Source organism: Erpetoichthys calabaricus, chromosome 11, assembly GCF_900747795.2.
Source record: "Erpetoichthys calabaricus chromosome 11, fErpCal1.3, whole genome shotgun sequence".
Taxonomy (NCBI): domain Eukaryota; kingdom Metazoa; phylum Chordata; class Cladistia; order Polypteriformes; family Polypteridae; genus Erpetoichthys; species Erpetoichthys calabaricus.
The window spans coordinates 92,510,175-92,523,693 of NC_041404.2; the positions used below are offsets into that span (position 1 = coordinate 92,510,175).

General features: G+C 38.5%; 1 protein-coding gene across 2 annotated transcripts in view; it reads left to right on the forward strand.

Moving 5' to 3' along the window:
* The window catches only part of med25 (mediator complex subunit 25), a 287,263-nt gene that overhangs the window by 130,713 nt on the left and 143,031 nt on the right, over nt 1–13,519 (forward strand). For both annotated transcript variants that reach the window (XM_028813612.2, XM_028813613.2), the window contains exons 11-15: nt 4,871–5,109; nt 5,197–5,316; nt 5,664–5,749; nt 6,178–6,235; nt 6,613–6,720. In XM_028813612.2, the coding sequence (XP_028669445.1) occupies nt 4,871–5,109; nt 5,197–5,316; nt 5,664–5,749; nt 6,178–6,235; nt 6,613–6,720 (611 nt within the window). The remainder of the gene's footprint in view (nt 1–4,870; nt 5,110–5,196; nt 5,317–5,663; nt 5,750–6,177; nt 6,236–6,612; nt 6,721–13,519) is intronic.

Genomic DNA, 13,519 nt, shown 5'->3' on the forward strand with positions numbered 1-13,519 from the left:
AGCTCAGTATGCAGTTAGTTATCGGTTAAAGAATAGACAAACATCATAGGGGAGCACAACCCCCAACAGGAGCAGAGGATGTCTTGGGGAGGAGAGAGAGAAACAAAGCAATCAGCCAAAAGTGCTGTTCAGGTTTTTAAGTAAATGTAGTGTCGTGCGAGAAGCATATCACGTGACAGAGCAGCCACAAATAAGCCGAGAAGACGGCGATTTATTTATTTTTATACTGGATAGTCCAGGGACGCACCCAGCCTTGACCTGACCCACGTGCACGCACTCACAAACAGAGACCAAAACAAAGCAATCTGGTAATCAAACAGCAAATAAAGAATGTAATGAAAATAAATGAAAACAACGATACCACCCCTGTTCCCTTTACTGCGATTACACATTAAATACAACAAAGCACCAACAAAACACACACAGTAAATCATGAAAAACGTTCATGCAAAATGGCAGCGGATGAAATGTAATGATGAAAATAGATAGTCCAGAGATCTGCACGTTGAATGGGAATGTAAAGATAGTCCTACCACTAGTTCCTTTCTTTGCAGGATGGCCATGAATCCACTTACAATCCTCATATACACAGACTGACGCCAAACATGAAACGATCCAGGACAAAAACAAAGAAGTACAGGTAACCCAACAGAAGGCAGGCAAAGAGACAGGAACTTGAAACACAAATTACAAAAACTTTTTTTTTTTTTTTTTTTGCTTGTGGTCACCGACCCCCTTTGTAAAAGCCACGCTGACATCCTTTGACCCCAGTAGCCCCAGCACCCTCAGCAGAAGACAATCAGTGCCACTGCAGGGACTGCTGGGAGTCACAGTTTCAAATTCTATTGGCTACTTTCACCATCCCAAGCCGCATTTCCTCTGCAGTTGCTTCCTGTTCTCTCTACAGTACAGTATTGCCACGAAAAAAGCCATAAAAATTGCGGAGGATATTTGCGGTTTCCGCCAATAATTATTAAATAGGTTCTAAGGAAAAATCCGCAAATCACTGAGGCCGTGAACTCTGAACTGTGACTTCGCAGGGGTCTACTGTATTGTGGCAGGCGGCTGGGGATCAGACCCAGCCGGGGCGCCTGGAAGGACCGGTAGGTGGACTATACATCCCCTGGGCCACAAGGGGGCAACCACCCTGGTTAGTGTGGGGACCACGGGAACAGAGCATGGAGGCTCAAACCCACTGGGGCCTGTGGCCACCGCCAGGGGGCGCCCCGAGTTTCATAGAGCCCGGGATGTCGGCACTTTTGCCACACCTGGGAGTACTGGTAGAGGACCTTCCAGGGATGCCCGGAGTGCTTCCTGGTGCTCATGCGGCACTTCCGCAGGAAGCACCTGGAGCACATCCGGGTGAATGTAAAAGGAGCTGCCTCCCTCTAGTTGACAGCTGGAGTCGGGAGGAAGCGGACAGAGCTCAGTGGAGAGGAGTGGAGGTGCTGAAGGACCATTGGAGGGCCCATAAAGAGGGTGTTTGGTGTAGGGACACTGTATGTTGTGTGGACAAACTGTAAATAAACTATATATAATATATACACACACATACATTGTTGCAGGCTTTTAAATTACATCATAGCTTCATGTTCAGAAAGTAACACAAACAAAACTTTGTCGTGAAATGCGATTTTACATAGGTTGTAACAATGAGTAGCCTCAGATTTGCATTGAAAAGCACATTTTTTTAAAAACAGGATCCTGCTCCAACTATATTTCATTGCTTCAAGATGACATTGCTCCTGTGACAGCCATTAAAATATTGGATGTACTTATTGTGTCTCTGTAACAAGAAAGTAGAATATACTCTGCTCTGTTACTCAGTTTTTAAATATGAATCTTTATTAGTTCAGATAAGCTATTTTTTTACTTGAAAATTTCTATTTGTGTTTGTTTATTGGTATTCTTATGTGTTATTAGTTATTTTTCTATTTCATGTAATTGGTATTTATTTTAATGTTGAAAAATAATTGATAAAGATCAATTTTCTTTGTGTGTTTTTTTTTTACATCAGTTAGCACTTTTGAAAATCACAGAACAATGAAAAAATATGTTAAAAAGTCCTTACTGGGTGCATATAAGTCATTCGAATTGCAGTTAAAAGTGACTTGGTTCCAATTTTTGGCTCATATCATATTTTTGTTTTAAGGTTCAAATTAATTTTGAAAGCAATTCAAATATAACTGTGTACTGATATCTGTCCTGAATCTTCAAAATGAATTAATCAGATAGATGCGACCTAATGGACAATCATGAATACTAGTTGCATGCCGACTGCTGACTTCAAATTTTTTTTACAATGCAAGGTGTTTTCAAATTTGTAAGGTCAAGATGGCAAAAATTCATTGAGGGAAGTCATCACTCCCGAATCTGTATGGCAAAGCTGTGGACATAACAGATGGGTGAATGTATTAAAGAAAACACATAGCAATTAGCCAGTACTGTCAGACTTTCTTTTTTTTGAATTTCACATGCAATTCAATCACAGCAATATAAACATAACTGCTACAGGCGTAGCTCTAAGTATGCACAATTTCCACAGAATTCAGAATTGACTATTATTATTATTATTATTATTATTATTGTAATTGCGAATATTAGTTCTGTTGAATAACACCAAAGTGAAATATGCTTTTTTGTGGCCAAGTGTGTATTCTGTATACACACAATATAGAAGAAACTCCATTTAGCAGTTTCCTAGCATTTGAAACATATTGTTTTTATTTATTGTGTACAATAAAGGTACAGGGTACTTATTTAAAAATATTTGACAGGGGTGGGGGTTGATTTGTTTTCAATCTTATTTTTGTAAAAATGGATTTATTTGTATGGAATATTGTGTGATTTCAATAAAATAAAATAAATACATAAAAATATGTGTGTGCTTTTTGTAATACATTAAATACAATAACTTTATACTCAACTGAAAAATCTTTTTTTTTTCTAAACAAATGTTAATTCTGAAAAATCACCACTCTCCATTCAAAAGTGTTACATTTAGGAACATGTTAAACATGGGAGGGACTATTAAATTTTGGTTCTGCTGTATTTGCCTAACCTCATGTAATCACAAAATTAAATGAAATCAAAATATAATATTATCTTTTAATATATGCTAGTCATTCCTTTTTACTGTGCTCTCATCAAATTATGCATGCAATATCAACCTCCAGTCAATAAATGTCATCAAAATTTTCCAGCAAGAGAACAACTATGCAGAACTTTTTTAGGGTGCCAGGAGCGAATATGTATAGTTTAATCCATTCGTTACATTCACAGATGGTGATGAACAACAGAGGATAATGTTTGCATTGTTTTAATGCAAAGCCAATTTGAGAGTTGCTTATACTTTAAATTAAATCAGCCTTTAAAGTGTATTATAAGCCTAGAGGTGCAGTCCTTGTATAACCTTGTTTATCGTTTTAATTTTTTTGCCTCGTTTGTGCCACCTATGGCCTAATAATGCTATCTGTAGCTGCTGAAATATATAAGGTGTCATCAGGCACGGGTAAGACGCGTGTCAAAAGAATTCTCAGAGTCCAAGAGTTCGTTTTAAAGGTATTTAGTGAAAGGTAAAAGCAAATAATCCACACAAGAATAAAAGAAAAAATAGTTAAACATGTAGAATAAAAGGCAAAAAAAAAGGAAAAATGTATCTTCTTTAAACTTAGCTTTTCTTGAAAGGCTTTAGTAATTTCTATACTTAAAAGTTCTTAATTTCTTCTTCTGTACGCCTTAGCATACGGTGTGGTACTTAAGTTTTCTTTACTTGTTATTTCTCACATTCAAAAGGCTCGTAAGCCAGTTGGCACAAAGGCAAGTGCCCAGGCATGGTCACGTGCGATCACGGTTAAAAACCATATGCCTATTACACCTTATACAAGGCAAGTCTCTCACTAACTAACTGAAGAATAATGTTTACTCCAAGCTGTTAGAAATGGTAAGAATATACCAGTACGATTCTATTTAGGGGGGTTATAAGAACCTCCCATTATTTATGCATTGTCATCTAAGAAATATTCATGAATCTTATAGAACAAGGAAAATGGCTCTTACACTATGAATATTGTTGTTATTGTTTATTATTTATATTGTAGCTATTCTATCCTTCCCAGCCCACCCCTCCCTATTTGATGAGTCAACGTACATGTCTACAGTGATTATGTTTGAGTTAATATAAATGTGATGTATGATGAACTAGCGTTCAATGAATTGTTGGTTCCTGCCTTTCACTCATTATGTCTTGAAATGGCTCAGGAGCTCCCTCACTCTTAAAATAGAATTGGTAGATTCAGAAAATGGATTAAAGGTTGTTTTCTTCATTGTTCTTCTGATTTCAGTTTTTTTTTTTTTTTTCTGGCATAGTATTTTATTTTTCTCTGGCAAATATTTTATTTCTGCAGTTTCTAAGTGTTATTGTATTTGATATTGTCTTGGAAATTACCACTATGTTAGTTCTGTTAATCATCTGTTCATGACTGATTTAATGTTTTTTTACATTTTGACTTATCTATTTTTCTTTACATTTTTGTATTATGTATCTTGCATTCATGTGATGCTTCATATTTTTTGTTCTGCTTGAGTTTGAAATTTCTTGTTGTACTTCATTCCTTTTATGGAACAACTGAACACTAAACTGTGGTTTAAGGAGATCTCTTCACCTTCGCAAAAGCTGTATTTCCTTCCATCACTATGTTTAATCATTCACTATGTTTAATCAATAAATAACATACCTGTCATGTTCCAGTACCTCAATATTCAAGTAAATATTTATTTTTACGTATTTTACAGATATGTAGGTTTCATTTCTATTTCTATCACTGATTATGTGGTATTCTTTATTGTTTCTTATTTTCCTGTGTTTTAGTCACTAGTATGGCTTCCTCAGGCACAACATTCAACAAATTGGCTCCAACTCAGTCTACTGTCATACCAGCTCCACAACCCAGCTTGGCTACTGTCACAGGGCAGACGACACAACCACAGCCGGCACAACAGCAAGCTCCACCTCCGGGACCACCTCCAAGTCAGCAACAGGCACCACCACCACCACAACTCCCATCTGTTCCAAATCAGCAACAAGCCCCTCAAGGCCAGCCAAGCTTGGTATATAACTGTCATAGGCTTTCTATTTATATATCTTTAATTGGTTTTCAGGAACAAATAGGTGTTGATATTTTGATTCTTTTACAGCCAAATGTATCTGTTTCCACTTCTACTACAAACCCCATGGGACAGCCAACTCTGGCAGGAGCTCAGCAGGCTGGGGCAAACAAGGTTCTAGCTTGGAGTGGTGTTCTTGAGTGGCAAGAGGTGAGCAAAGCCAAGATTTAAAAATTGTCATAAGTAATGTTATGCTTATGTAAAAGATAATATTAGTCTAGGTTTCTTATTGTTCATTGTGATATTTTGCAGCTATTAAGATACATTTCAACTGAGAATACTTGAAGTTCCTGTGTTTTGATGCTGGGGTTTGTGCACACTCATGTAACCTAATTAAAATCTAGCATTAGTTAATTGGGCAAGTAGAAGCTTATAACCAAGACTATCATAGACACTGACTAGATAAACATATATAATATTTTGTATATGTTAATTTTCCTATTATAGTCTGTTCATTATGTTTTACTGTAACTGATCTGCACTGCTTTTGTTTACAGAAGCCAAAACCAGCCCCTGTCGATACCAACAATAAGTTGACACGTTCACTACCTTGTCAGGTCTATGTTAACCAAGGGGAGAATCTGTGAGTTTCTTTAATTTTTTTTTTGTTTCTGTAAATCACTCTGTTACATTTTAATGCATGAAGAACCTTCTGTCCGGCAACATTATAAATACATCTTCAGCCATTTATTTTTTATTCTTGTTGTTTTTTTTACTAGTCAGGTTTGCTAGTAACTGGAGCTTGTCCCAGTATTAGACACAAAGGCCATAAGTGAGGGCCATAAATGTTTGAAATATATATAATATCATTAAAACTTTCCATAAAAGAAGTTGTCTATGAAACAAAAATAACTCTTATTGATTTTTTCAGTCTTAGAGTTCTGAGTTCCAGAGTTCTCCAGATTTTAGTTTTGTTTTGCTATAATATGTTTTTTCCAATACAATATTATTTTCCGATTGACATTTTTTTCTGCTATGTTCTGACAACGTCATATTCTGTTTTTCTTGTAGCAAAGCTGACCAGTGGCCACAAAAACTTATTATGCAGCTAATTCCACAGCAGCTTTTGGTGAGTTTGGTGACCAGGTCATTTTAGTGTGTGATGCAGGCTGTGGGAAACTGTTGCATAAATATATATTACATTGTATTTATATATACTTTTAAATATTGTTGTCTACAGTTTGTAAATGCTGAATGGTTATATACTTTTTTCTGTTTTGTAAATGTAAATCCATGTAAGAGCTTTGGGCTTGTCTTCAGGAAATTGAATTGAATTGTCCAGTAAGGACAATATTAAATAATAGATAAAGCACTGGGATTTAATCATAAATCAACAGTGACTGACTATATTGTTTTAGAGATGAGTCAGCATTTTATTGGTACATATATTGGTGTGGTTTTCACTAATGAATGTCAGATTATTAAACAAAATGTGTTTGTATTCAGACAACACTTGGACCTCTCTTTCGCAACTCCAGAATGGTACAATTTCAGTTCACCAACAAAGACTTGGAATCCCTGAAAGGACTCTATCGTATTATGGGAAATGGCTTTGTGAGTAATGTTAAACTTGCCTAATCTCTCTTTAAAAGAAATTATTTTGTGACTAATCATTCCATTTATACTGTTTTTACTGTTTCATTTCTGGATTGATGATAAATTCTAAACTTTAAATGTTTATTTTTTATAGTGATGAAATTTGAAAGTGGCACTGTAAAAAAATCTCACACTTTTCCAGTGTAGTACTGAGGTCCTGTCACCCATTGCACGGCTGCACTTGGGTCCCAAACTGGGTGGTTCATCGTGTGATGGGTGTGGCAACATGCTGTAAAAAAAATCAGCACATGCTCCCAACCTCTCCTCTCCCTCTCTCTCTCTCTCTCTCTCTCTCTCTCTCTCTCTCTCTCTCTCTCTTTAAGAAAGAAATGCTATTTTTCACAGGACAGTATTGATCTTAGTCAAACTAAAAAAAATAGTGTCATGATAAATGAGAAATCCTAACTTGTGAAAGGGATAGAAAATGTGTGACTTTTAAAACTTGTAGCATTGTTTCTTTTTAGTGAAGTTACAGTTATGGCAAGATAAATAATTGTCTATGGCTTATGTAAGTATAGTAGACAAGCAAATACAAGCCGGGATGCATTTTTGAGAGTTCTGGCTGCATTTACTGTATTACAGGAGAAAAAACATTCATTCCTAATATGTTAACATAATAATGAATAACAGCATTGTAGTAACATTGTAATCTGTTATTGCATTCCTACATTTATACTTCCATTATCTGAACTATATGTATATGTGTGTGTGTGACACACACTAGGAGGCTCTGTGCCCTGCTCGCTTTGCTCACCAACCCCCGGGTTTGGTTAACCGGAAATACAGTTTAAAGGGATTATTTTCATTTCATTTCATTCTCAGTCATTTTTTATTTCTTGATACTTGCCAGTAATAAAGCTGTAGTGAATGAGTTATTCCCCCTCCCCAGGGGGCGCACTTTAAGCCAGCTGCCTCTTGTGCCGTGCTGCATGATCTGCATGTCGCGAATCATGTCGGATCATTTAAAAGCCTGTACAGCAGCTGTCCTTTGTGCTGCATGTCACGCTTCGCGTTGATCATTTAAAAGCCTGTACAGCAGCTGTACTTTAAGCTAGCTGCCTCTTGTGCCCTGCTGAGTGATCTGTATGTTGCGCTGCGCGTCAATCATTTAAAGCCTGTACAGCAGCTGTCCTTTGTGCTGTGTGATCTGCATTTCATGCAACGCGTCGATCATTTAAAAGCCTGTACAGCAGCTGTTCTTTGTGCTGCGTGATCTGCATGTCACACTGCTCATCAATCATTAAAAGCCTATACAGCAGCTGTCCTTTGTGCTGCGTGATCTGCATGTTGCGCTGCGTGTCGATCATTTAAAAGCCTGTACAGCAGCTGTCCTTTGTACTGTGTGATCTGCATGTCGCGCTGCGCATTGTTCATTTAAAAGCCTCTATAGCAGCTGTCCTTTGTGCTGCGTGATCTGCATGTCGCAATGTGCATCGATCCCATTGTTTGTAAGTAGGGTGTGGTGTGAAAAAGTCACCGTCTCACAGGTCTTGCTTCCTAAGGTTGTGATGTCTAGTCTTGCGTGATGTGAAAGTGTCTCTCCGAGATGATCACGTCTCGCGTGATGTGAAAGTGTCTCTCCGAGATGATCACGTCTCGCGTGATGTGAAAGTGTCTCTCCGAGATGATCACGTCTCGCGTGATGTGAAAGTGTCTTTCCGAGATGATCACGTCTCGCGTGATGTGAAAGTGTCTCTCTGAGATGATCACATCTCGCGTGATGTGAAAGTGTCTCTCCGAAATGATCACGTCTCGCGTGACGTGAAAGTGTCTCTCCGATAGTGCTGAGTGGTATACCGGTTCATACGAAAAACCGTTTTTTATTTTTGTTATGATATGGATTTTTCTTATACTGCAACATTGGTTTAAATAGCCTAAACAACGTTCAGAATGTGGTGCACCCGGAAACTGTTTAAGGAGGGACCTTTTTCACTGCTGCACCGCTAAACACGCATACAACGGAGTACATGCATTAGTGGAGGTATTGAACAGTGAAAATGGACAAAGAACATTCTGAAACTGAAGCTGTAGCAGTCAATAAAGTTGAGCATGATGACACAGAAGAACTTTTGCCGAAAAAAGGAGCCGGGTCTGTTGTCTGGAGATACTTTGGTTTTAAAAGGTCCGATGTGGACCATTATGTTCAAATGTGTGAATACTGTTTCTGTACTATTAGATAATACTGCAAGCCAAGTTGTACTTGTTTTATTTTATTTTTTTTCAATACTGTGTAATGTACCTGAGTACTGTGTAATAGTGTGACGACATGTTGAATTTATTCTCTACATTTCTACTTTATTCTCGCCGTTTATGTCGAGATTAAAGTTGACATGTTGACTTTATTCTCGTAACTTGTCATTAAAGTAGAACATCGTAAACTAAACTTCATCTTAAAGTGAATATTTAATTTACTAGATTTTCTCAAACCCCGTCATAAGTTATGTAGCACATTAAATGCTTTATGTTAAGTATTCCCGGAGCCATGTTAATCGCTACGTGCTTCTTAAACTGACTTCCTCTTGCTCTAAGAGGAGGCACAGGCAGCGATCAACACACAGAATACATTAATTTCATGATATTCGTGCTCTCTGAACATTTAGAATGCTAAGATAAATACTTGATATCATTTTCATGCCACCCTTCCTCCCAGTTCAGCTCAGCGTCTGGGCTCTCCCATAGTCCTTTTATACTCTCCGACCTGGAAGTGGCTCCAGCCCAGCAGTCCATGAGTCCTTATCACTTCCGGGTCAGATTAAAAGTCCTTTTCTTCAACCCGGAAACACGTCATTCCTTCTGGTCATATGATCATGACGTGCTTCCGGGTTATAGGGCAGGCATAAGTCCTTGAGCCTCCCTGCAGCGTCCTCTGGTGGGCCCCACGGTGTCCAGTAGGGTTGGGAATAAAAAGTCCACTGTCCATAATTCCCTGCTGGTCTTTGGGGCACTCCCATGCTACAGGGAGGGTTCCATCTAGTGGCCTGGGGGTGCTGGCCAGGATAGACAGCCAGCCGTCTCCCACAGTATTCCCCCGCCAGCGAAGAATTGAACTTCAGAGCGACCAGTCCCGAGAGGAACGTCTTCCTCCAAGAGGATCCATGGCCCAGGTTTGGGCTGCGTTGTCTAGACTCCCCGGAGAACCCAGGCGGAACGTTGTATCTCCAACTTCTTCGATCCCCTGTCCTCCGAGGACAACTTCGCCATAGATGTCCCGGGCTGTAGCATTCATAACACCGCCGTGGTCCCCTTGGTCCTCTTCCCCTGCGAGACTGGAAGCACCTCTGTGTTTCCGTCTCCATCACACTCTCCAGTGTGGAGGATTTATTGGCCGCTCTTATGCTCCATATCCCTTTTTCCAACTTGTCAGGAGACCTGCGTTTTACCAACATGCTGGAATTCTAGGATAATAAAAGGATATGCTCAAAATGGAACATTTGATATTATTTATTTTGACACAGAGGTTGTGCATCAAACTAAAAGAAGTGGGAGTTCAGGATGTTGTTTGTAGAAGAGCAGAGTGTAATAGTGTGAGGAACCCTATCAGAATTGGCTACTGTTCCACAGGGGTCAGTGCTAGGGCCTCTAATGTTTTCAATATATATACAGTACTGTGCAAAAGGTTTAGGCAGGTGTGAAAAAATGCAGTAAACAAAGAATGCTTTCAAAAATGGAAGTGTTAATCATTTATTTTCATCAATCAACAAAATGCAGTGAATGAACAAAAGAGAAATCTAAATCAAATCAATATTTGGTGTGACCACCCTTTGCCTTCAAAACAGCATCAATTCTTCTAGGTATATACTTGCACACAGTTTTTGAAGGAACTCGGCTGGTAGGTGGTTCCAAACATCTTGGAGAACTAACCACAGATCTTCTGTGGATGTAGGCTTCCTCACATCCTTCTGTCTCATCATGTAATCCCAGACACACTCGATGATGTTGAGATCAGGGCTCTGTGGGGGCCATACCATCACTTCCAGGACTTCTTGTTCTTTGTTACGCTGAATATAGTTCTTAACACTAGAATTACCAGAGTCTCCGAAAAAAACTCGTATATCCGGCCCACCTTAAATCGCTTCTTAAATTCGTTCACACCTTCTTTTTTTCTTTTTAATCTCAAACGGACATAAAATTTATAAATTGGTATGCACCATCAGTTAATGAGATCGTTATATTTTCATGTGGGATGCTCCTTTTAAAATATTTTTTTAACAATTGAGACTGCAACTAACATGAACAACTGTCCTTATAACTTATTTTTTCAAGATCCATAACACACTCACAGACAGAGCACTGCGTAATAGAGAGACAGACAGGCAGAGATATACAAATAAACAGGGAAGGCCCATGTACTGAAAGAAAGAAAAGATCAACATGTGCGTTGTTTCTGCTGCACTGAATAAGCTCACACGCTCTAACATCACCCCGATCTGACTCTCTAAGTAACAGCATAATGTCTTTCATCTGCTGCACTAAGTTTCCTTGGCCGACCACTGCGTGTACGATCCTCAATGTTGCCCATTTCTTTGTGCTTCTTCAAATGAGCTTGAACAGCACATCTTGAAACCCCAGTCTGCTTTGAAATCTTTGTCTGGGAGAGACCATGCTGATGCAGTATAACTGCCTTGTGTCTTGTTGCTGTGCTCAATCTTGCCATGACATGAAACTGTCTTCCACAACCTCACCTTGGTAGCAGAGTTTGGCTGTTCCTCACCCAGTTTTAAGCCTCCTACACAGCTGTTTCTGTTTCAGTTAATGACTGTGTTTCAACCTACGTGTGACATCGATGATCATTAGCACCTGTTTGGTATGATTGGTTGATCATACACCTGACTATAATCCTACAAAATCCCTGACTTTGTGCAAGTGTACCTATAAGAATTGATGCTGGTTTGAAGGCAAAAGGTAGTAACACCAAATATTGATTTGATTTAGATTTTTCTTTTGTTTGCTCACTTTGCATTTTGTCAATTGATAACAATAACAATCATTATTTATATTTCTGAAAGCATTCTTTGTTTACAGCATTTTTTCACACCTGCGTAAAACTTTTGCATAGTACTGTATGTGTATATATACTGTATATGTATGTGTATATATATATATATATATATATATATATATATATATATATATATATATAATGTGTGTGTGTGTGTATACAGTAATCCCTCCTTCATCGCGGGGGTTGCGTTCCAGAGCCACCTGCGAAATAAGAAAATCCGCGAAGTAGAAACCATATGTTTATATGGTTATTTTTATATTGTCATGCTTGGGTCACAGATTTGCGCAGAAACACAGGAGGTTGTAGAGAGACAGGAACATTATTCAAACACTGCAAACAAACATTTGTCTCTTTTTCAAAAGTTTAAACTGTGCTCCATGACAAGACAGAGATGACAGTTCCGTCTCACAATTAAAAGAATGCAAACATATCTTCCTCTTCAAAGGAGTGCCCGTCAGAAGCAGATAATGTCAGAGAGATAGAGAAAAGCAAACAAATCAATAGGACTGTTTGGCTTTTAAGTATGCGAAGCACCGCGGCACAAAGCTGTTGAAGGCGGCAGCTCACACCCCCTCCGTCAGGAGCAGAGAAAAAGAGAGAGATAGAGAGAGACAGAGAAAAACAAACAATAGAAAATCAATACGTGCCCTTCGTGCTTTTAAGTATGCGAAGCACCGTGCAGCATGTCGCTTCACGAAGCAGCTGCACAGAAGGTAGCAACGTGAAGATAATCTTTCAGCATTTTTAGACGAGCGTCCGTATCGTCTAGGTGTGCGAACAGCCCCCCTGCTCAATCCCCCTACGTCAGGATCAGAGAAAGTCAGCGCAAGAGAGAGAGAGAGAAAAGTAAGTTGGGTAGCTTCTCAGCCATCTGCCAATAGCGTCCCTTGTATGAAATCAACTGGGCAAACCAACTGAGGAAGCATGTACAAGAAATTAAAAGACCCATTGTCCGCAGAAATCCGCGAACCAGCAAAAAATCCACGATATATATTTAAATATGCTTACATATTAAATCCGCGATAGAGTGAAGCCGCGAAAGGCGAAGCGCGATACAGCGACGGATTACTGTGTATATATATGTATGTATGTATATATATATATATATATATATATATATATATATATATATATATATATATATATATATATATATATATATATGTATACACTTAAGATGACAGGATGTACAAACTATATTGCGTTTCACTGCAACTGCCACCCCCGTGCACCTGTTTCACAACGACAACCAGGCAACCAGCCCGCCGAGCATTCCTGCTGGCTGTTAAGCCGCCCCCCGTGCTGCTGCAAACTGAAAACAGGCGTCCACAGCAGGCAGCAACAGACGTTTTATTTTGATTAATGTTTGAAACCACTGCTTTGTACGAGTTTTTTGGAAAAAATATTAGCCCTCAAAGAGTTGCTACTGAACATAGACTGTTTATGCTACTCCCTGATAAGAGAAAATGTTACTGCTGGTATCTGTTCAGATAAAAAAGAAAACAGATTTAGAAATATAAATGTAATGAATTATTATTATTATTATTAAATGTTAACTTGCTGTTGCTCAGAAGATGCCTGTTATAATGTTATGATCGTGGCTCGGGACTCCGAGGGTAACTTGTTTTTCTTTAACAAACTAGATAAAACATTAATGCCTTGGTAGTGGCAAATAGCTTTGATTTTATATTTGATTTGATTACATTAATGTTTATGTTGAGATTTACAAGAAATATTATAACTGCTACTATGTAA